The 25,719-nt window shown below is 39.7% G+C and overlaps 1 protein-coding gene across 3 annotated transcripts in view; it reads left to right on the plus strand.

Moving 5' to 3' along the window:
- Positions 1-25,719, plus strand: part of LOC129700363 (spectrin beta chain, non-erythrocytic 1-like) — a 199,973-nt gene that overhangs the window by 124,289 nt on the left and 49,965 nt on the right. For all 3 annotated transcript variants that reach the window (XM_055640786.1, XM_055640785.1, XM_055640787.1), the window contains 10 exons: positions 3,977-4,123; positions 6,767-7,030; positions 9,948-10,166; positions 10,275-10,364; positions 12,659-12,937; positions 13,860-13,990; positions 18,619-18,823; positions 20,213-20,587; positions 21,476-21,720; positions 25,462-25,600. In XM_055640786.1, the coding sequence (XP_055496761.1) occupies positions 3,977-4,123; positions 6,767-7,030; positions 9,948-10,166; positions 10,275-10,364; positions 12,659-12,937; positions 13,860-13,990; positions 18,619-18,823; positions 20,213-20,587; positions 21,476-21,720; positions 25,462-25,600 (2,094 nt within the window). The remainder of the gene's footprint in view (positions 1-3,976; positions 4,124-6,766; positions 7,031-9,947; positions 10,167-10,274; positions 10,365-12,658; positions 12,938-13,859; positions 13,991-18,618; positions 18,824-20,212; positions 20,588-21,475; positions 21,721-25,461; positions 25,601-25,719) is intronic.

Consider the following 25,719-nt stretch of genomic DNA (forward strand, 5'->3'; position numbering starts at 1 on the left):
TTGGCCACAAGGGCCACATCTAACTCCCTCTTAAATATAGCCAATGAACTGGCCTCAACTACCCTCTGTGGCAGAGAGTTCCAGAGATTCACCACTCTCTGTGTGAAAAAAGTTCTCCTCATCTCGGTTTTAAAGGATTTCCCCCTTATCCTTAAGCTGTGACCCCTTGTCCTGGACTTCCCCAACATCGGGAACAATCTTCCTGCATCTAGCCTGTCCAACCCCTTAAGAATTTTGTAAGTTCTAGAGAGTATCTAGTGGGGAGTCTAGTGGGGAGTCTAGGACTGGACGTCAGGGCCTCATAATTAAAGGACGTTCCTTTTGGAAGATGAGAAATAATTTCTTTAGCCAGAGGGTGGTGAATCTGTGGAAATGTTTGCCACAGAAGGCTATAGAGGCCATCAATTGATATTTTTAAGGCAGGTAGATTCTTTATTAGTACGGGTATCAGGGGTTTTAGGGAGAAGGCAGGAGAATGTGGTTGGGTCGGAAAGCTAGATCAGCCATGATTGAATGGCGGAGTGGACTCGATGTTCTGAATGGCCTAATTCTGCTCCTATGACATTATGACCTTATGAGATATTCCTGACAGATAAAATGGAGGAGATTCCTAAAAGATTCTATAAGAATATTAAGGGGAACAAGTAGATAGTTTTGTTGATGTGACAACACAGGTAGACAGGGTGGTGAAGGAACATGGCAAGCTTGGCTTCATCACCCAAGGTATCAAGTAAGAGTTGTGTGAAAGCAATTCTGGTCATCACACTACAGAAAAGATGTGATTAATCTAGAGACAGTGCAGAAATGGTTCACAAGGAATTTTGGGCAAAATACAAAATGCTGGAGGAACTCAGTAGGTCAGACAGCATCTAAGGAAGGAGTGGACAGATGATGTTTTGGGTCGAAACCCTTCATTCTCTTGTGTCTCCTTTTTTTCCAATTTGCCTGGATTGGCGGGCATGAGTTACAAAAGAGATTGGATCTGTTTTCCCTGGAGAAAAGGAGCGCGAGCGGTGAGGTGGTAGCGGTATATAAAATTATGACAGAAGTAGATAACCCAAGTCTGCTTCCCATGTTTAGAGTGTCTATAATTACAAAGCTTTAAGGTGAAAGGGAAGAGATTCAAAGTGGATTTGAGAGACATATTTTTACACAAAGAGCAATTATTATTTGGAATAAGCCCAGACAGAAAAGGTGGTAGAGGCAGGATCAGAAACAATATTTACAAGGCATCTGGCCAACTACTTGGATGAGCTTGGCATAGAGGGACATGGAATTATTTCAGATAACTGAGATTTGTTTAAGTACAACATAGACATTGTGCTCAAAAGGGCCTGTTTCTATGCTGTACGTAGTTGACTCTAACTTTACAAATGACATTGGTTTTAGAAGAGGGGGGGACAGATTTAATGGGAGCGTAAGTTTTTACAGAAAGGGTGGTGGGTCTATGGCACCAGCTGCCAAAGTTGAAGCAGGTACTCTATCAACCTTTAAGAAACATTTAGACAGGTATATGGATAGGGTAGGTTTGGTGGGATATGGGATGGGGGGGGGGGGCAGGCAGGTGGGACTAGTGTAGATGGGGCATGTTGGTCGGCATGGGCAAGTTCGGCTGAAGGACCTGTTTCCACACTGTTAAGACTACAGGGTGAAGAATGAAAACTGATAAAATTTCTAGTGAGGCAAAGCACTTTGAAAGCAAAAATAAAATTGATGGAACTATTGAAAAATTTGGCAACATTTGTGGAGTGAAATGGTTAACATCTCAGGCTGCAATGATAAAATCTGAAGCGTCTTATCAAAGTTCTCTGGTCCTTCCCTAGCTCATTTCAAAAAGCAATTCAACTGAATTGAACATTAATCAGAAATGTTTATTATTTCTGGACTGGTGCTCTTATAACTGTTCAATTATCTATATCCACTTACTTTTATGCAGCCATGTCATTTGGCAAGAATTCCTTCAGCTCTCCTCTCTATTAATGGAAAAGATACCATTTAATGTTCTGATCGCAGTCATTGCTGTATATTTATTGGCCTCTATGAAACCGGAAAAGGAAAATCACTCAGTCCTTTCTGCTCATGAATCTAACTAATGCTGGTTAAATTAAAGTATTCAGTTCTTTGATGCCTGTAGTAGGAAGTATAATCAAATCAGAAAATATTTCTTGAAAAGATGTTTCAGAATTCAATATCCAACCTCTTATTATGCTGTTATCCATCCTATCACCCTTGGTTAAATCCCTCCCCACCTATGTTCAAGAGACCTCAGACGCTCTCCGTCGTCTCCGCGCATTCCATTCTCTAGGCCCTCACCCCCTCATCTTCACCATGGACGTCCAGTTACTCTACACCTCCATCCCCCACCAGGATGGCCTCAAAGCCCTCCGGTTCTTCCTCGACCAGAGAAGCAACCTATACCCAGCCACTGACACTCTCCTCCGCCTAGTGGAGCTGGTCCTTACCCTCAATAACTTCACGTTCGACCACTCCCAGTTCCTCCAAATACAAGGCGTAGCTATGGGCACACGCATGGGCCCCAGCTATGCCTGCCTATTTGTCGGTTACGTCGAGCAATCCTTGTTCAATACGTACCAGGGCCCCATCCCCGACCTCTACCTCCGCTACATCGACGACTGCTTTGGTGCCACCTCCTGTGCCCGCACACAACTGACTGACTTCATCCACTTCACCACTAACTTCCATCCGGCACTCAAATACACCTGGACCATTTCCGACACTTCCCTACCATTCCTTGACCTCACTATCTCCATTGCAGGTGATAGACTTCTAACCGACATACACTATAAACCGACTGACTCCCATGGCTGTCTGGACTACACTTCTTCCCACCCTGCTTCCTGTAAGGACTCCATCCCCTACCAATTCCTCCGTCTACGCCGCATCTGCTCCCTGCATGAGGCGTTCCACACCAGGACATCTGAAATGTCCTCATTATTCAGGGAACGGGGTTCCCCTCCTCCACCATAGATGAGGCTCGCACCAGGGTCTCTTCCATACCCCGCAACACTGCTCTCTCTCCCCATCCCCCCCCCCCACTCGCAACAAGGGCAGAGTCCCCCTAGTCCTCACCTTTCACCCCACCAGCCGTCACATACAAGAAGTAATCCTCCATCAGTTTCGCCACCTCCAACGTGACCCCACCACTCGCCACATCTTCCCATCTCCCCCCATATCTGCCTTCTGCAAAGACCACTCCCTCCATAACTCCCTTGTCAATTCTTCCCTTCCCTCTCGTACCACCCCCTCCCCGGGCACGTTCCCTTGCAACCGCAAGAGATGCAACACTTGTCCCTTTACCTCCCCCCTCGACTCCGTTCAAGGACCCAAGCAATCGTTCCAGGTGCGACAGAGGTTTACCTGCATCTCTTCCAACCTCATCTATTGCGTCCGCTGCTCTAGATGTCAGCAGATCTATATCGGTGAGACCAAGCGGAGGTTGGGCGATCGTTTCGCCGAACACCTCCGCTCGGTCCGCAATAACCAAGCTGACCTCCCGGTGGCTCAGCACTTCAACTCCCCCTCCCACTCCGTCTCTGACCTCTCTGTCCTGGGTCTCCTCCATGGCCACAGCGAGCAACACCGGAAATTGGAGGAACAGCACCTCATTTTCCACTTGGGGAGTCTGCATCGAACATCGAATTCTCCCAATTTTGTTAATCCTTGCTGTCTCCTCCCCTTCCTCAGTCCCCCTGCTGTTTCCTCCCATCCCCCAGACTTCGGGCTCCTCCTCCTTTTTCCTTTCTTTTCCCCACCCCCGATCAGTCTGAAGAAGGGTTTCGGCCTGATCAGTCTGAAGAAGGGTTTCGGCCCGAAACGTTGCCTATTTCCTTCGCTCCATAGATGCTGCTGCACCCGCTGAGTTTCTCCAGCTTTTTTGTGTACCTTCTTATTATGCTGTAATTATTTCAGACCACACTTAAAATGAAAATTGTGTATTGCCTATTCCCGCTTCTAGCTTACTTTTTGGATCAACGAGAAGATGCTAACAGCCCAGGACACTTCTTACGATGAAGCTCGCAATCTTCACACAAAATGGCAGAAGCATCAAGCATTTATGGCTGAATTGGCATCAAACAAGGAGTGGCTGGACAAAATCGACTGGGTAAATAAAGCAGGATACAGGAATGTGAATGAATACTACAGATTTGTGACAATGCCGTCTATCAGATAAATTTTCCTTCCCCTCAATTCTTTGCATCTGTTGTTAATTATTATGTAATAAGTAATGATATACTTTAATATCTTGTTTGAATATTTTCAACTAAAGGTTATTTTTTGTAATGCAGTTTCCTGGGATTAAGTCACTGCACGGAAGGTTAATAGACATGACATCTAAACTTCATCACTCTTCAACACAAATTGTTACAGCATTGCAGACTAGATTTTCTAGTTTTGTGACTATCAGTGATCCAGGCAAATTGTACTGAGTATTATGCTTGTTTTGTAAATTGAGGCTTTTATTATACATTAAACTCTTTCTTGAAGTAGCACAATCGGAAATGTTTTAGAATACTTATTTTCTTTTTTTTAACTTAAAAATCATGATTTATCTGAAAGTCACAAAAATATTATTATCCAATGTCTTATCCACTCCTGCAAGTGATTAATTTTAAGTAATTGAAATCGGTTTTAAAAAATGTGTCCAATTACTGGATACTTAAAGTAAATTGAAAGCTATTTAAAAAAGTTTAAAGCCTTTTCCAAAGGATGCAATCTTGCCATGGTGATTAATACAATCTGGGTATACAGCTATTGGAAATAATTTATTCTGTCTTGTGCACTGATTTAGCCAATTTGGAGCAAGGTATGCGCAAAACAGACATACTAAAGATTAGAAATTCATCATTTCATCATGTGCTAATCATGTAATCTAGAGGCAGCTGCACATTGCGCACTGTTTCTGCCATGTAGTTCCATTGAAGTTCATTTGTTTAGTAGATGCAACCAAGGTTGTATTTCTGTTCATAAATATTTCAACTCAGAACACAGTGCCTTTAATGAAAATACTTAAAATGATTGAGACTATTAAGCTGGATTTTATTACTGAATTTGAAAATAATTATAGTGTCTATTTGTAGAGGGTATGATCTCCATTGTTTGAAAGTCCAGCTAAAGGTAAATCACAATGTTTCCTGTGATTGTCCCATTTCCAGTCTAAATGAGCCACCTGTGAATTTTATATTTAACCAAATGTCACGCCTTATGAAGACATCCCTGAGATTAAAAAAACGAGGATGTTCCCTTTTGTAAACCAGGAATTACCAATTAGGGAATCACCATAGATATTCATCGTCTTTAAATTTAGACAATACAGGTTCTGAAATATATTTACAATAAAAAATACCATTTTGTGTAGCATTTTTATTTACGTGATATGATAATCTTTTGCCACTTTATAAGAGAGCTATTAAACAATTTAGGCAGTGATCCACACGTGTGTATACTTCACAATCACAATAATACTTTATTAGCCAAGTATGTTTTGCAACATACAAGGAATTTCATTTGCCAAGTCAGTCATACAAATAAAGAAGATAACGAGTGTTTTATAGATGGAGGCAAAGACAGAAAGGTTGAGGAGGGGGATTTGAGGGAAAAAGGCCTTAGTATTAAAGGCATGTTTAACAAAGGTGAGCACAGACAAAAGGTTGGTTGAATGCATGTATCTCAAAACTCTAATGTGCTCAAGGAACTATTAGAAAGAAAGACTATTGAAGAAACTTGAAAATAATAGTGAAAGTTGTAAAATTGAAGTGTTACTTAACAGTAAGTTAATCCTGACCCTGAGATTTGTCACAAGTTATCCACTGAGAAAGTTTCCTGATAATCACAATAATAATTAATTTCCTTTAAGTCTCATGAAATCACGAGTCAATCTGCAAATCAATTGGTTGACACTGTAAATGGAAAGCATATTATTTGTTTTTTACTGGTTGACCTAATGTAATCTGAACATTAAGTATGTGGAGTGGCCAAGTGACAACTCATCTCCCACTTCTGACATTAACCACAGCTTGTATTCAACTTTCACTTTCGTTAGTTATCCTACAGTCATTATAAGTAATATCCTAACATTGACACTGGCATATTTCTTTGCAAACATATACAAAACAGTTTGCCCTTTTGCTCAACTTTTGAAGAAAAAAGGTAACATTTTCAGTTGGGAGAATTCAGATTATCTAAGCAAACAGTAAAATATACATATGGTGGATTCAATGCCTTTGAATCATACAGTTTTAATGTAGCATTTAAAATGGATCCCACTATATTAAAACAACAATAACAAAAATCAGTTTATAGTAGTGTGACACTTAAATAACCTTTTAAAATTAGCGTAGGCTCTTCAGGGATTTTTTTTTCTCCAGCCTTTGGGATTGTTTTCACAGTTCCAGGACCCCTAGATTAAATTCCTGTTGGGCTACTGACTACCATCCAAATGGATTTGACTCTTTAATATTGCAGGACATAGTTTGCCTTAAAATTAGTGTTTGAGCATCTCTTTAGCATTCTTCATTAGACATATATGTTTTTGTACTGTACCATTATCGATTATCAGTAAATGTCAAAACTAAAAGCAAAAGTAATTGCAGAGTTCACAGACCAGCATGCAGATACAGTTGTATCATTGTCTTGCCTTTTCAACAGCAACTTTAAAATTACATTGTATGACAATTAGTAGTTACAGCTTGTGTGATGCTAATGCATGTCATCTTCATGTTGTCTGGTGATCTTCTCATGATTGCAGGAAGGAAAGCAACTGATGGATGAAAAGCCAGAATTTAAACCAGTTGTCTCAGAGAAACTAGATGAACTACATCATCGGTGGGAAATCCTGGACTCGACCACTAAGGACAAAGCACATCGCCTGTTCCAAGCAAACCGGTCAGAGCTGTTCTCACAGGGCTGTGAGGACTTGAACAAATGGATGGATGAGCTGGAATCACAGCTGCATGCTGAAAACTTTGGAAAGGATTTAACTAGTGTCAATATTCTGCTGAAAAAGCTACAGGTTATCATTCTACTCATTCTACTCACTGTTTCTCTATCTACAAAGGTGGTGCCTAATGTGCTGAGTACTATTGTTTCTTGTTTGTGATGAAATTAGTTGAGAGGTTCAATTTTATAAATGGGCTTGAAATTAATGGCAAGTGCTGATTGTCAAATTAATATTTTTTTCCTGGCTAGATGAAGAGCTGGGATTATCTTAAACAAATTTAATGGCCACATTTAGTAGTTGAAGCATCACACAGGAAAGAGGATAAGCCACTTTGTCCATCAATCATACTTCACCATTCAGTGAGATATGGCTGCTCTATGACCTAAACCCACACATCTAGCCTTGGTCTATATGCTTTAATAACATTAGTTAACAAAAAACATAAATCTTAAAAATCAGTCATTTATAGAGCTTTCAACTAAAGATCAGGAAAAGCATTTCTGCGATATTTTGCCTATGAGAATACCATTTGCCTGTGAAGCCTGTATTCTGCTCTTTCCATTTATGGTGAAATGGTAATTAACTAGAAGCAGCTCTGGGTGCTATGGAGAGGCAGGAAAACTTGATGACAAAGGTGGATGTCATTGAAGGAAACTTCATTATGATATTCCATGATAATCAATGATACTTGCAGAATTGCCTTCCAAACTTTTACCCAACTTTTGTGTGTGGGAGTGTGTCGTGACTTTGCTTCTGATGGGCCTGATGGGCCTGTCATCTATCTCTATCTCTATTTCTCTCTCTATCTCTCTCTCTATCTCTATCTCTCTCTCTCTCACTCTCTCTCTCTCACCTCTCTCCCTCCCCCCCCCCCCTCCCCTCTCCCCCCCCCTCTCTCTCTCTCCTCTCTCTCTCTCTCTCTCTCTCTCTCTCTCTCTCTCTCTCTCTCTCTCCCTCTATCTCTCTCTCCCTCCCTCTCTCTTTTTCTCTCCCTCCCCCTCCCCCTCTCTCTCCCCCTCCCCCTCTCTCTCTTTCCTATTCAGCTCTTTCGATTTGGCAATTTCTTCATCTTATTGCAGGTGTCCTGGGATTGAGGAATTATTGCTGCCACTCCAGTTCTTTGGGTTCTGAGATAACTGATTTTGGAAGTTACATATTTAACCACAGCTGTGGCTTGAAATATTTGGCAACACACACTTAAATAATGATTTTCAAACTACCTATTCCAAAATCTCACTGCCACAGTTTTGACTGTTGATTATTTTGTCAATGTTAATTGGTACAATGGCAAATTACAGCATTCATCTTTAACGGATAAATAGATTCACGGAATAAGGACACTGCAGTAGTACCTCTAGTAGAGCTGCTGCCTCATGGCCTAGCTTCAATCCTGACCTCTGATGCTAGCTGAGTGGAGTTTACATATTCGTTGTGACTGTGTGGCTTTCCTCCAAATGCTACTATTTCCACCCACATCCTATAGAAAATAAAGGCGCTGATCATGTACCTATGAATCTCTATCAAAATGAGTGCATAAATGCAAACAGAAACAACTTAGAGGAGCATAAACATTAACTATAACTTAAAAACAAAAAAGTGTGACTGTATAGAAAATAGAGAGGGTTGAAGGCTCACACGTCCCTGTGGTGAATGTTGCAATTTATAATTGATCACGCTGCAAAATTAGCAGACAGGAATAAATTGTACAAAACATTTTTCTAAGTATTAAACATATCCAAATTACACTTAACCATTTCTAATATTTAGTGTAAATGCACACTAATCATCTGAAAAACAAAGAGATTTTTTGTTGGGTATTTGAAAAATCAGTCTGAGAAATGATGCAAATTGACAAGATGTTCTGCTGAAAATCTGTTGGAGAAAGTCAAACACTGCCCACTAGTGGACAAATGATGCACACAACCAAAAATTGTTTCATGGTGATCAGTAATCTAATGCTGTAATGTTGCAGTGGAGTTATACGTATTTTCAATAGTTTTTTTCAAACCCCTTTCAGGTGTTTATATTTGCTTTATTCACACTAGTTGTTATAGAGATTTATAGGTGCATTAACAAAGACTTTATTTTGTAATGTTGCAACTGAGTTATCTGTTATGGCAACTAGCTTTATGGATTTGCTGAATGAATATTTATCTAACATTTGTCAATGATCTGCTGTGATGCTTCAAAACACTTGGACATTAAACTACAGACCTCTTCAAATAAGAATTACATTAAAATATTCTCCATTGATTTTTCTGATATAGATTTAGAAAAAGCCCTCAGGAATTCATAACTTTTCAGAGCAGAATTAGGCCATTCGGCCCATCAAGTCTACCCCACCATTCAATCATGACTGATCTATCTTTTTCTCTCAACCCCATTCTCCTGCCTTCTCCCCCGACACCTTTACCAATCAGGAATCTGGCTATATTCTCCTTAAAAATATCCATTGACACGTGGCCTTCACAGCCATCTATGACAATAAATTCCACAGATTCACCACACACTGAGTAAAGAAATTCCTCCTCACCTCCTTTCTAACTGTATATCCTTTTATACTGAGGCTATGGCCTTCTGTCCAAGACTTTCCCATTAGTGGAAACATCCTCTCCACATTTACTCTATCCAGGCTTTTTCAGGAATTGATTGATGTGAATTCCACTTGGCCTTCTGTTGATAATCTCCAATTCTTCCTGTCATCTCTTATCATATGTAAGAATGCCTTGGGATCATTTATTTTTATTCAAGCCTGTTTTTCTGAAAGTTCTACAGCCCTATCTGTTATTTCAGTATTTCTGGCATCTGTCCTTTTAAAATTATGAAAGAGCTAATGATTTTCACATAAAATTTTCAATTTATGAAACATTAAAATCTGATGGAAAATCAATGCAATATTTGGAGAAATCTAACATTTTTTGTTGCATCAGAATCATCCTTCCCTTTTATCCTATCGGATAAATGAATAGATTGCTTTTGTTATGAACAGATGGTGGAGAACCAAGTGGAAGTGCGAGAGAAAGAGGTGGAGGAACTTGTGGGTCAGGCCAGAATTCTCTCCGAAGAAGGACAGTTGGTGACAGATGAGAAGGAAAATGATATAGAGAAGAGATTCTTGCAGCTGATGGCCCCCCTGCAGAAACGCCGTCAAAATCTTCTCATGTCGAAGATGAGTTACCAGTTTTACCGGGATCTGGAAGATGAATCTGTAAGGAGTTACATTTAAACTTCTCTCAGAACAGATTAATTAAAACCGTGCATTGTACAGAGATATTAAGTGATCTTGTGAATATTTTATCTTCTCATTATCCCTTAGCTTTGGGTGAAGGAACGAATGCCTTTAGCCACAAACACAGACCATGGCCACAATCTGCAGGCAGTGCAACTTTTAATGAAGAAGAATAAGGTGGGTCATATTAATGGAAAACATCCATCAAATATTTCAATGCAGTTCTGTACACGACTCCAAAAATATCATCTGTTTCCGTCACTTGCTTTCAAAATGATGATGGTTATTTTAACCAATATATTGATCGTACAGAGGTGTACATGAGTGGAATAGATCTGGAAGAGGCACAGTCTTTTTGCCCAGAGTAGGGGAATCAAGAAACCAGAGGACATAGGTTTAAGGTGAGGGGAGAAAGATTTTTGTTTAAGAAGGAACTGCAGATGCTGGAAAATCGAAGGTCCCCAAAAATGCTGGAGAAACTCAACGGGTGCAGCAGCATCTATGGAGCGAAGGAAATAGGCAACGTTTCGGGCCAAGATGTTGCCGATTTCCTTCGTTCCATAGATGCTGCTGCACCCACTGAGTTTCTCTAGCATTTTTGTGTACCTTCGGGGAGAAAGATTTAATGGGAACCTGAGGGATACCTCTTTCATACAAAGGATGGTGGGTGTATGGAACGATCTGCCGGAGGAGGTAGTTGTGGCAGGTAGTATTGCAATGTTTCAGATACATTTAGATAGGTACATGGATAGGGCAGATTTAGAGGGATATGGGACAAACACAGGCAGGTGGGACTCATGTAGAAGCGATGTGCTGGTCAGTGTGGGCAAGTTAGGCTGAAGGGCCTGTTTTCACACTGTTGTGAATGCAAGATAGACACAAAGAGCTGGAGCAAATCAGGCAGCATCTCTGGAGAAAAGGAACAGGTGGCATTTTGCATCAGAACCCATCTTCAGACTCCTCTATGTCTGAATAGAAGTTTTCCTTGCGGAAGATTAGACACTGAACTACATAGAACTAAGGATTACTGTTTTATTTCATCATTGTGTGCGAGTTGCTACACCTTGTGTGTTACCGGAGAGCGGAGCCTGGTGTCCCAGTAATGCCGTCAAATTGTCATGTAAAGGGAGCACAATCCCTTGGTAGTTGTAGCCATTATTGTGGAATTGAGACAGAAAATTAAATAGACAGAAAGTCGTGTCTTTACTGCCGTTCCGTAACTCTCATTCCACTGGATTAAATTACCTGAATCTTCCACAGACCAGCTCTCAAACCTCTGGATCTGATTGATTGGTAAGGCCCAACATGGCACAGGCTTCTTGCAGTTGTTCACGGCACGTCCTCTGGTTTATAGTGCCCTCCATAATGTTTGGGACAAAGACCCATCATTTATCTATTTGCCTCTGAACTCCACAATTTGAGATTTGTAATAGAAAAAAATCACATGTGGTTAAAGTGCACATTGTCAGATTTTATTAAAGGTCATTTTTATACATTTTGGTTTCACCATGCAGAAATTACAGAAAGTCAAGGCTCTGGCTGGGCCACTCAAGGACATTCCCAGACTTGTCACAAAGTCACTGCATTGTCTTGGCTGTGTGGTTAGGGTCATTGTCCTGTTGGAAGGTGAACCTCTGCCCCTGTCTGAGGTCCAGAACGCTCTGGAGCAGGTTTTCATCAAGGATCTCTCTGTACTTTGCTCCATTCATCTTTCCTACGATTCTGACTAGTCTCCCAGTTCCTGCCACTGAAAAACATCCCACAGCATGATGCTGCCACCACCATGCTTCACCATAGGTATGGTATTGACCAGGTGATGTAACGCTTGACATTCAGGCCAAAGAGTTCATTCTTAGAAACATAGAAAATAGGTGCAGGAGGAGGCCATTCGGCCCTTTGAGCCAGCACCGCCATCCATTGTGATCATGGCTGATCATCCCCAATCAATAACCCGTGCCTGCCTTCTCCCCATATCCCTTGATTCTACCAGCCCCTAGAGCTCTATCTAACTCTTGGTTTCATCAGACCAGAGAATCTTGTTTCTCATGCCCTTTGGCAAACTCCAAGCAGGCTGTCATGTGGAGTGGCTTCCGTCTGGCCACTGTACCATAAAGGCATGTTTGGTGGAGAGCTGCAGATATAGTTGTCCTTCTGGAAGGTTCTCCTATCTCCACAGAGGAACTCTGGAGCTCTGTCAGAGGTACCAGCAGGTTTTAGGTCACCTCCCTGACCAACAACTGGAAAACAGTGGTAATCAACTGTGAGAAAGTATGGGGCATCTGCAGAAGGATTTGAGCCACCGTTTAATTAACATTTGCAAAGCTTATCACCAGCGAAAGTTTATAATTATTGCTTTACTTCAGCAAAATACTTCATTTTTTTTGTCTTGCTCACTTCTGAGAGGATCCTACTTAGACTTCATGGCCAAACCCACTTTGTTGCTGACATGATTTCTCTTTTTGGTTCTACAGACATTTCAGAAGGAAATTCAAGGTCATCAGCCACGTATAGATGATGTGTTGGAAAGGGGAGAAAAGATGATTGTGGATCAGAGACCAGATGCAGGTACTATCAAGGAACAATTGAAAGAATTAAATGGATTGTGGGCCAAACTGCAGGAAGAAACAGAAGAAAGACAGAAGCGCCTGGAGAGTGCAAATGAAGCCCAACAATATTATCTCGATGCTGCAGAAGCTGAAGTTTGGATGAGTGAGCAGGAGCTGTACATGATCTCTGATGATAAACCAAAGGTATTTAACTTTAAGCCTGTAATTCAATCTCCTATGATTAAAGGATACTAGATCAGGCCAAACTATATCATTTAAGGTTTAGGCAGCTGTAATTGTATTTACACCATATGTTAGATTATTTTTGCAACGTCATCAAGTATAAATATTATTTTTTTATGGCTATGTGTTTACAGTCAGTGTTAAACTTGGTAAAGTGTAGCCTGCAAGTGGAATATTAGTTTTAGTTAATTAAGTGCAAGAGTTTTAAATTTTTAAATAAAAACAAAGCGTCTGCTTTATTCCCAGGCAGTTTACTTGAGCCAACTGGAATATTTCATGTTTTGCTCATAGACTTCTCCATAACTATTTTGGTTTTGTTGCTAGGTCTATACACTAACCTGTGTTGGAGTATTGCATGTTCATGTGCTATTCCATCCAATGGGCAAGCAGGAAGCATGTACATGTACACTTTTTTAAGTCCACGTGATGTTCTAATATCAGGTTGCATGCCGGCGTTGTTTCTGTAGCTACATTTAAGAAGCTCACTTTCGTGTTCGTTTTCTAGGTCTGCACAAAACTTCAGAGTCTTTAATTTACAACAGAAGTCTTTAATGCTTTAGTCAATGCTGGCAGCAAGACAACTCAAAACGGACACACGCACACACACGCACACGCACACGCACACACACACACACGCACACACACACGCACACACCAACACCGCCCCCCCCCACCGGGAGTAGCTAAGGGTCCTCCCACCCCACACAATTCACCAAACATCACACTCATTAAACATTATTTGGCTCAACTACACTCGTCTTTGGCGTGCAGTAATCACCAGTCGCAGAAGCTTGAAGAGCCTTGCACTGATGTATAATATTTAGAACATACTCATCTATGATAGCAATCTCCAATATATGTCCAACCTTCACATTTTCTCTAGGATGAAGATAGTGCGACCTCAATGTTGAAGAAACACCAGATCCTGCAGCAGGCTATCTTGGATTACGGAAATATGATTCAAGAGCTTGCCAACAGGGCCCAAATACTTCTGGCTGCTGAGCACCCGGAGGGGTGAGTCTTAACTCCTCAAAAGTCTACTCAAATGTTCCTTAGGTGATGCTTATCATTAGTTAACGTGCCAAAATTGTTCTAATTTTATTTATTTGTTCTATTATTGATGAAATCCACTGGTTAGTGGATTTGAAATTTACAATTAAGCAAAAAGAAATTAAGGGAGTGAAATGTACAGGTGTGCACGACTGTTTATCTCAGCTTTCAGAGGATGACACATAAAGAACCATATTATCCAACATTTAATAGGTGAAGAATGAATACTGGGTTCAATGTAAAAGAAAACGGTGAAGAAAAGTAATCATGATTTACTTTTAAAAGAAACCCCTTTCTACATTTGATTGAATAATTATAATCAATCGCAGTTCAGTGAGATCCACGAGCAGATTAAAGGTCCTGGTAATCACTGTCTTTTGAAGTGTTAGACATTGCTTTACAGAGATACATTGACAAGGATAGACACTGGAGTAACTCAACAGGTCAGGCAGCATCCCACGAGGCCATGCATAGGCCAGTGAATCAAATGAAATAACACCCTCTAATTTTAAATATTGAAGTGCACCTAGACAACCAGTAGAACTCATTTCCACTGAAACCTGAGGACCATTGTGTTTATTTCAGGGAAATATATACCATTAAGCCGCCTTTACAGTGGCTATATTATATACTCCAGAGTGCTGTCATGTTATTCTGGTTAAACCAAAGGGCAAGAATGTGCTTGACCTTGAGCAGGGAACATAGTGGAATTAAAGTCATGTTCCGTTTGTTTTTCCACCTGCCCCACCGTGCAGAAGCCAAGCCTGCCATTAACTGCACACCTTAGATACCTGGATACATCAAATGAAGAATTGGTTATCAAAGTGTAATTGGAGGAACAGCAGGACCCTGTTTTGTACGTTGAGCCAGCGGCATTATTTTTAGTGATGATGAATTCCCATTTGTCTGCCTTTCCTTCTGCTCCATGCCACTTGCCATATTTGTCAAAATTATATTAAAGAAAATGCTGGAAGCACGCAGCAGTTCAAGCAGGATCTTTGGAAAGAGAAGCAGCGATGATGTTTCTAGTCAGACCCTACATCATACCATCTGCCAGTAAGTTATATCCAACCACATTGAGTCTGTAGCACAGCAACAAGCTATTTATCCCAACGGCCATATAGTCGCTTTAATTCACCGTCTTTGCCTTCCTGCAAACATCTCCATCAAACCCGCTCAAGGGAAGAAATAAGTGAAACAATCAAAGAGCTGAAAAATGGGAAAACGCCAGGACCAGATGGTTTTAATAATGAATTCTACAAAGGTTTCCATAAGTTAATAGTACCACGGTTATTTAAGTTATATAAATATGCTTTTACCGAAAATAAATTACCAGAAACATTAGCCGAATCCACAATTACGTTAATACCTAAAAAAGATAAGGATTTAAAAGAACCGGGCTCATATAGAGCCATATCACTCCTAAATACAGATCAGAAAATTTTAGCAAGAACTTTAGCAAGAAGATTGAGTAAATATATTAATAAATTGATAAATCCGGACCAAACGGGGTTTATACATAAAAGACAATCATCTAACAATTTGAGACGCCTTTTTAATATAATGTATTCATACAAAACGGAAAAGGAAGACTTGTCAGTTATATCTCTGGATGCAGAGAAAGCATTTGATCAGGTAGAATGGCAATATTTATACAAAGTACTCCAAAAATGTAATATGGGAGAGAATTTTATCAGATGGGTTAAATTACTATATGATAAACCAATGGCAAGAATACTAACTAATAATATGTTATCTTCAAAATTTCAATTATCGAGGGGCAATGGGCAGGGCTGTGTTTTATCTCCCCTGCTATTTGCACTTATGATAGAGCCGCTTGCTGAAAGGATACGAAGGCATCCGGATATTCAGGGATATAATACTAAGGATACTATTAATAAAATATCACTATATGCAGATGATATACTTTTATATATTACAAACTCCCAAATGAGTATCCCGAATCTATTAAATCTAATAGAGGAATTTGGCTCTTTCTCAGGTTATAGAATAAATTGGAATAAAAGTGAAATTATGTCATTAAAACCCCAGAAAGCGAATCACCTATTAAAATTTCCATTTAAAATCGCAACGGAAAAATTTAAGTATTTGGGTATTCAAATTACTAGAAGATATAAATCATCATTTAATGCTAATTTTATACCATTATTAAATACATTTGATTCACTGATTAAATTTTGGAGAACGCTCCCACTGTCACTAATCGGCAGAATAAACGTTATAAAAATGATAGCGCTACCACAAATAATATATTTATTCCAATCTATACCGATATATATACCAAAACACTTTTTTAAAATTAGACTCAAATATTTTTAATTTTATTTGGGATTATAAAGCACATAGAATTAAAAGAAATCACTTGTGCAAACCCAAAGAGGTGGGGGGGTTTGCATTATTATTGGGCAGTACCTAATTTTCTATACTATTATTGGGCAGTACATATTAAAAATATAATTTATTGGTTGGACAGTACTGCTCAACAGTTGGAATAGATAAAAATGGAGATGGTGGTTGACTTCAGAACGGAGGGCGGGAGCGATCATTTTTTTCGGAGCAATAAAGCTGCAGCATATGTTATATATGAAGACGTCCACGGCCAACACCAATCCAATTATACAAAATACAATACGAATCTGGAAACAACAAAAATTAACTTACAGCATACAATGTTGGTTCCAATTATACAAAATACAATACGAATCTGGACATTAAGAAGAAATTTTTCAGTGTTAACACCAATAGTGAATAGCCCAGTATTTAAAACCATCTGGTATGGATAAAACATATAAACAATGGGAAAAAGTGGGAATTAAAAAGGTAGGTGATTTGTATCAGTTGGTAAATTTATTGTCATTTCAACAACTAAAATCCAAATTTAAATTGGATAACAATGAATATTTTAAATACCTACAGGTCCTGTGACTTTATGAAGAAATATATACCAAGATTCCAAAGTATAATTTTAGACCCACTGGAAGAAGTAATGAATATCAATGCGGAGTCAACAAAATTTAATATCATACTTGTATAACAGTATTTTTTAAATATAGAATTACCATCAACAGAGGCAATTAGAGAAGACTGGGAAAAAGAATTAATGATAAAAATCTCAAAATAAACATGGGAAAAATATTTGATACATATACATAAATGTTCGATCAATGCTAGACATAACTTAATTCAATTTAAAATATTACATAGATTATATTATTCCAAAACTAGGTTGAATAAATTGTATCCAAATATTTCTCCCATTTGTGATAAATGTCTTTCTCAAAATGCCAATATTACGCACTCATTTGTCTCTTGTTCAAAACTTTATAAATTTTTGTGTGATATATTTGATATATTCTCAAAGCTATTTAAGACAAAAATGGAACCTAACACTGAAATTATTATATTTGGAGTAAGTGGAGATGGGAACAAATTAAATACACACCAAAACTCATTTTTCAATTATGGGTTAATAACAGCAAAAAAACATACTTAAATTTTGGAAAAATTTTAATATACCAACATTTAAAATGTGGATTAGTAATATGCTGGACACAGCACATTTGGAAGAAATGAGACTCCTCCTAATAGACAAACAAGACCTATTCTTAAGGAGTTGGTCCCCATTTATTGATTTCTTGGATTCATGTGGTGACATAGTATCATGAAAACCAACAGTTTCAGGTATGGGTGAAAGATGATTTAGAATATTAAAAAAAAACATCTCACTGTGGCAATGGAATAATCTCCCTCCTGCTTTCCTTCTTCACTTATTCCTTCTCTTTCACTTTTTCTTTATTGGTTTTTCACCCACGCTCACTAATCTATTCTTCACTTTTCACAACCTCTTTTTCTTCTCTCCTTTCTCACTTCTCTCTTTAAAAAAAAAAAGGAAGTTGTACAGAGAATGTAATATGTTAACATCGTTTTTGTACCAATGCATTGTACTCACTTCTAATAAATAAAATATTAAAAAAAAATAAAATAACCTGCTCAAGGCAGTCTCAGGCATCGTGCAGGAGGAGGTGGTGGTACAGTATGCAGCACATCATTCCTCATGCTCCCTACCACCAAACCTCCCTCCCCACACCCATTCCCCCTCCACCTCTGACCCCACAGAATCATCAACCTCATTAAGTCACACACAAATGTGTTTGTTCGCTCGTGTGTCAGACGACGTGTCGCTCGCTGTTGGCTGCTGTCGTCGTCCAACATGTTGACAGAATTGGTCGCCCGACGGGTCACAGAGTGCATCGTGTTGACGTTTCTGGGGATCGCCACGACGAGGCTTCTGTCACGATACCCACACAAATGTGTTAATAGCGGTTAATACATATGATCAAATATGTTGCTTCTATTCCAGTTTTAAGACCCTTGATCTTTTCTCTGTGGCTGTTATCTTTGTCCTGAAAGGCATTTTATTGCATCATGCTGAGGAAACTTGTTTAACCTGGATTCTCCAGATGATGATAAAGCATGTTCATATTAACAAGATGTCGAACTTCCATTTCAAATAGAAATCGCAAAGATTCAGTTGGAATCAATTAATAACTGATAGTTTGATTCACTTACAGTGAGCAGATTATTAGGCGTCAAGGACAGGTGGACAAGCAGTATGCCGGACTCAGAGATTTAGGAAATGAGCGCCAGAAAAAACTGGACGATATGCACAATCTCTTCCAGTTGAATCGTGAGGTGATAGATCTGGAGCAATGGATTGCAGAAAGGGATCTAGCAGCATCTTCACAGGAATTAGGACAAGACTTTGACCAAGTTACAGTGAGTATTTCATCTTTTTTTTTTTGTTGCATAACCATGGGACAATCTTAATAAAGTTTATCTGATTGTAAAATTTTCAGCATTGTAGGTTTCTTGTTTAGGTTTCTTAGCCTGGGTACAATTTAGTTATTTTAGTTCTGTTTCTTTACTTGGTGGATATTGTGGGCTCACAGGTTGAGATCAGGACAAACCTGATGGAGTTTCACAGAGTGGAAACATCAAAGACCAGACTGCATAGCATTGAGGTGAAAGCAGCAACGTTTAATGAACTGCAGATGCCGGTTTACTAAAAAGGACACGAAGTGCTGGATTATCTTAGCTGGTCAGGCAGCATCTCTGGAGAGTAAAGACTCCTGAGATTTTGGATCGTGACCCTACTTTGGTTTAAAGGAGATGTGCAGGGCAAGTTTTTTTTAATACTGGTGGGTGTAAACACACTGGTGGTGGAAGAGGTAGATACGATGTTGGCATTGAAAATGCTTTCAGATCGGCAATAGACGTGCAGGGAGTGGATGAATGTGGATTACGTGCAGGCAGAGGAGATTAGTTTAACATGGCATCATGATGGGCATGGACATTGTGGGCCAAAGGGCCTGTTCCTGTGCAGTGCTAATCTATGTTCTATGCAAACATTACAGAAAACTGGAGGTGGTGAAGCAAGGGAAGAAGAAATATATTTTGAGCAGCAGTGGCACATATTTCTATCGCTAAAATAAAATTGAAAAAGAAGCTTTGTAAATCTGTGACATAAAGTTGGTTAGAGAAAGTTAATAAAGTGAACAGTTCTAGTGGTTACCACAGATTCTGATCATAAAATTCTAGCAGTATTTTCAGAACTTGGGCAGAACCCAGGCCAGATATGCCGAAGACAACTATAGTTTAATTAGTAACAAGCAAAAGCCTGCTCACTGTGTTTAATTATTATCTTTATTCTGACTTCACCAGACTTTATCTTGCACTACACATTATACTTTTATCCTGCATCAGATCATCTTTATTCTGACTATAACATATAACAATTACAGCACGGAAACAGGCCATCTTGCACTGCCGAAATTTTTTTTCCCCAGTCCCACCTGCCTACTCGTACCATAACCCTCCATTCTCTTCTCATCCATATGCCTATCAATTTAGATACCACTGTGGACCGCCACCACTCTCTGCGTAAAGAAGTTCCCCCTCATATTACCCCTAAACTTCTGTCCCTTAATTCTGAAGTCATGTCCTCTTGTTTGAATCTTCCCTATTCTCAAAGGGAAAAGCTGTCCACATCAACTCTGTCATCCCTCTCAAAAGCTATTTTCACTGTACCTCGCTGTACATGCGTGAAAAGCTTTTCACTGTAATAACACGTGACAATAATAAAATAACTAAATTATCCGCTTTCAGATGCTGAGGGAAAAGTTCCGTGAGTTTGCCCGAGACACTGGGACGATTGGTCAGGAGAGAGTGGACAGCGTCAATATGTTGATTGACGATCTCATTGACTCGGGCCATTCGGAGGCAGCGGACATTGCGGCATGGAAGGACAGCTTGAACGAAGCCTGGGCTGACCTGTTGGAGCTGATAGACACCCGGACACAGCTGCTGGCCGCCTCCTATGAACTCCACAAATATTTCTACGATGGCAAAGAGCTTTTGAGCCTGATCCAGGAAAAGCACGAGGAATTGCCAGAGGAACTGGGCCGTGATGCCAACACAGCAGAATCTTTCCACAGAATGCACAACACGTTTGAAAGAGATATTCATTCCCTGGGTGTAAAGGTACAGCGCACTGTTACAAACATATGATAGAAATAAATATGTAGGCACTGTTAAGTAGTAGCAGAATGACAGCGTGAAAATTATATCAGTTTCACTCACTTGATACAATCTTATTTTGGGGCAGTGTGTAGGAGTAATTTGAGATGTAACATATGGTGAGTATAATCCACTTGTTAGAACTTGGCTCCCAAACCTTGCTTGGATTTGAGGGTTTGGACATATTGGAGTTGGGTCTGTTACAGCCTAATTGAGGAGGAGTGGTTGCTATGATTAGTCAACAACTCCATTAGTTTCTTCCAGCAATTTGGAGTGTGCATGAATACAATCAGGATTGAAGTAACGTTTTATTTTGTTTACTGTGTTGTATGCTCCTATTGTAACAAAGTAAAGTTTTCTACACAAGGCAGTAAATACATTTTTGATGCATATTTATATTTTGATTCATAAAATGCAACTTGTACATTCAATTTATGTTCTAACAATTTATTTTGTGTGTTTGGTTGTGATGACTGGGCGAATTTACTGCCTGGCAATTTTTTCTATAAACAAAACGCTGAAATTTTAGTTCTTAATTTGCTAACTCCAGTTTATTATTTTGGAAATTGATTGAAACCTTATTCAATGCGCATTTATTTTACCCTCCCATGGATTTTTACCAAAACTCCCTTCATTGTAATTTAGTTATCAATAGTATTGCTTCATTTAATGAAAGACCATTATGTACAATTTAACAACGGTAGAGAGATGTTAAGCAGCATCTGTCTAGAGTTTAGGTGATTCAAATTGAATTGCCCATTTATAGTTAGAAAACTGTAAGGTAGGCAGAATATAAAGTTGTGCCTTGACTTTATCTTGGCTACATAATACAATAGATTTTTGTTTTAATAGGTTCAGCAGTTCCAAGATGACGCAGGACGTTTGCAGACAGCCTATGCAGGGGATAAAGCTGCAGCAATCCAGAAACGAGAGCAGGAGGTGGTTGAGGCCTGGAAGGCACTTTTGGATGCTTGTGATTGTCGGCGTACCCAGTTAATTGATACAGCTGAGAAATTCCGCTTTTTCAGTATGGTCCGGGATTTGATGTCATGGATGGAGAGCATAGTAAGGCAGATTGAAACAGAAGAGAAACCACGGTAATTTGGAATTTCTTTCTCATTGATGATGGGGCTGTATGTGGCTCCAGCAAGAACCTTTATAGTTTAAATTAAAGATACAGCATGGAAACTGACCCTTCAGCCCACCAAATCCGTACCAACCCATTCACACTAGTTCCACATTATCCCACCTTCTTGCCCACTGCCTACACAATAGGGGCAATGTACAGAAGCCTATTCACCTACCAGCCTGCACGTCTTTGGGACACGGAAGGGAACTGGAGCACCCAGACAAAACCCACATGGTTGCAGGTAAAACGTGCAAACTCCACACAGATAGCCCCAAAGGTCAGGATCGAACCAGAGCCTCTGGTGTTGTGAGGCAGCATCTCTACCAAGTGCGCCACTGTGCCACTTGATCTCGACCTTTGCTCCCAATATTATTAAATCTAGAGTTCTACAACTTTAACACGGCAGTTGCAAAGAACCAGCTAAGTGTTACAAGGCAGGATGCTGTAATGTGGACAATACCTTATGGGTGATGTTTTCCAAATGCAGTTTATACCCATGTCTTTCCAGGTAACAAATCACCATCATGTGAGATGTTGATGACAATGGCTGCAAGTTTAAAAGTTCAAAGTAGTGTTTGTATTATGGGAAAGAAATACAATACAGGACATAAATCACATAATATTAACTCAACATATGCATTTTTAATAGAAATTAATTGTTACTTTCCTTGCATCACTTTTATAGGGGAGACTATTTTCAATTGTGAGAAAATTAGAAAGAATTAGTAAATTTAAACTATTGATCACCTCACTTTGTTGGCAGAAAATGCTGCAAACACTCAGCCGATAAGGCAACATCTGTGGAAAGAGAAACCGAGATAATGCTTCACATCTGAAACCCTTCAATTTAACTTCTAATGAGGAGTTTCAGATCTGAATGTTAACTCATTCTCTTTCTTCAGCTGCTGCCTGATTTACTTAGTATTTCCATCATTTTCTGTTTTGATTTCAGAATTCAAACTTCCGGGGGTTTATTTATTATCATTTTCTGCCTTCCGTGGTATTACTTGCTCCAGTACATTCAAGTGACCTAAAGAACTGGTTCAAATTAAAACTGCCTCTGCCTCCAAGAAATGCACCATTTTTTGTTTTAGTCAAATACACATCATACTGTAACTGAGCATGCTGGAAAGCAAAAACAAAAATACTGGGGAATAAAATATTTGAATGTAACAAGCAAATATAGGCAACATATGTCCAACTTTGGACTGACTTTTTTCTGCAAATCTTCATGTGCACTTTTAATCTCTGGGCTAAGAATGTGCTGGTGTGAATGGTGTGTTGTTTTCTGGCCAAATAAATGACTGTTAGTCCGAAGAACAGTATGTCAGTTGGACTTTGACCTTACAATAAACTAATCTTTAGACTTTACTTTAGACTTTAGAGATACAGCACCGGAAACAGGTCCTTCGGCCTACTGAGTCAGCGCCACTCAGTGATCACCCCGTACACTAGCATTATCCTATACACTGGAAACAATTTTTTTTTTTGTTGCTAGAGCCAATTAACCTACAAACCTGTACATCCTTGGAGTGTGGGAGGAAACTGGAGAAAACCCACACAGTCACAGAGAGAACGTACAAACTCCATACAGACACCACCTGCATTCAGGATCGAACCCATCTCTGACGCTCTAAGGCAGCGACTCTACAGCTGTGCCACTGTGCTGCCCTAATCTATTATAATCAAATGCCCTAATCTGCCCTATAGTTCTCTGTGCAAGAATAATTTTGCTGTCTCAATAGAATAAATTGCTGCAAGATACCTAAATAATATCATATCAGCTCAATCATTTTCTAACTTTAAAAACATTTAATAATGTGTGGGGTTTGCCTCTTGTTTCCAAGCCCAATGTTAATTGTTCATCCCATATTGCCCCCGAAAAGAGGGTGTCGAACCCCTTTTAGCAGATCTTCTCCTGAAGGTCCCCCCAACAACGAATTGAGGCTCAAGAATTTAGACCCAGCAATGATGAGAGAAAGACAATATTAATCTGGAAATAAGATGATGTTTAACTCCTGTGAGGCAAATTATTGTTTAATGGTACGTTTAAATGGTTTTTAGTTTATTTTTCATTTAATTTAGAGATAGAGTGCAGAAAACCCAATAGATAAAGTTCCATTTGTATGATATTTTCCATCTTAGATCTTCATCGTTTTTTGTTGCTATTGGCACTTGAATAACATCATGAAAGAAGCTAGAGATGTACAATTCATTCTTATTTCACAATGTATTGAAAGACTAAGGTAATTAGTCTTAGGTAAAAGGTAAAAGAGCGGCACAGCGGCAGAGTTGCTGCCTTACAGCGCTTGCAGCGCCAGAGACCGTCTGCTGGTGCTGTCTGTACGTAGTTTGTATGTTCTCCCCGTAACTGTGTGGGTTTGCTCCGAGATCTTCGGTTTCCTCCCACACTCCAAAGACGTACAGGTTTGTAGGTTAATTGGCTTGGTATCTGTGTAAATTGTTCCTAGTGTGTGTAGGGTAATGTTAATGTGCTGAGATAGCTGATCAGTGTGGACTCGGTGGGCCGAAGGGCTTGTTTCCGCTCTGTATCTCTAAATGAAACAAAAAATAAATTTAATTAACCGCTACAGGTAACATGCAGTCATAAAGTGTGGCTCATTCATCGTTCTGTAGTGCCCTTGTTAGTCGTACATCCCTGGCTACGTGTCAGGAGACAAATGTCTACAGAAATGTGCTGCTTTAGTTCTCAAGATAGGCCGAAGGGATTTTCCTCTTAGAGGCTTCCCTGTGTGGAGCTAACAAAGAAGTTGCCGTTTATTGGGATCCAGGGGCTTGCAGGAACAACAGCAAAAACACCGGTGGATATAGGGAGGATCAAGCCCAGGAATGTTAGCAACAATAGGATCCTGCCAGACATTAACAATGGGAATAAGGGTGCAGGTGCATGGGCAGGATATGTAAAAGGATGGTGGATCTTCAGCAGTCGGGGGAGGTGGGAGGGTGGGGGTGCCAGTTACTGGGATTGTAAACCTAGGGATCACGAGGGAGTATGAGGCAGATTGCACTAGAGCCCATTTTCAGGTAGAATTGGGAATTAGTTCATTTAAATGCCCAGTCATGTCTCAAACTGATAGAAGCAGTTTGGAAGTGTGGGCAGGAATCAGAAGGAAATTAAACAGACCCAGGAAAGGAATGGTGGTTTTGACATGATATTGGGTGTGAAGTCTCATTTGGTTGGATCCCACAGAAGTGGGAATTATGAGTGGGACCACTGTGGAGAAAGGGCATTGAGGACAAGGGTTGGGAGTGAATTACTTGTAAAACAATGGAAGCCTTGCACATCATAGCAGCACACTGTGATTATGACTGAGGTCTCTTGAAACAGTGACAAAGCAGGCTTCAACTCTCATGGTTTCAACGTGAATGGCGTATGCTGTTTGTGAGCCTTGTCAGCACACAAACCTTTATTGCATACTGGCATCTTCATGATACATCTTCATCAGCTTGCATGCTTACATTTATTATTTGCTCTTTTAAAAAATTAAAAATAATTGATTGGATGCAAAAGATTCTGACCCAATGTATAAGCATACGATTCTAATCTTTTTCTGAAAGAATAGTTGCCCAGTGTTCAATGTATTAGTTAACTTAAGGATACATACATTATTTAATTATTTCCATGTTACTTTTGCAGTAAGTTCTTGCTAAATTAAATGTTATGTTCAATTGTTATGTTAAATGACAGGGATGTCTCCTCTGTGGAGCTACTGATGAAATACCATCAGGGAATCAGAGCAGAAGTTGACGCCAGAAACAGGAATTTTGTGTCCTGTATTGACCTGGGCAAGATGATGTTAGCCCGCAAACATCGTGCTTCTGATGAGGTGAGGACAGGCAGGATGTTTACATGGATTTCAAACTTGCTATCGTTATTCTTTGTTGATGCATAGTGGATTATCTTCCAACATTTGCTCTTGAAGCCGAGTGAACAAACCAATCTGTG

This window comes from Leucoraja erinacea, chromosome 9 (genome assembly GCF_028641065.1).
Source record: "Leucoraja erinacea ecotype New England chromosome 9, Leri_hhj_1, whole genome shotgun sequence".
NCBI classification, from domain to species: Eukaryota; Metazoa; Chordata; class Chondrichthyes; order Rajiformes; family Rajidae; genus Leucoraja; species Leucoraja erinaceus.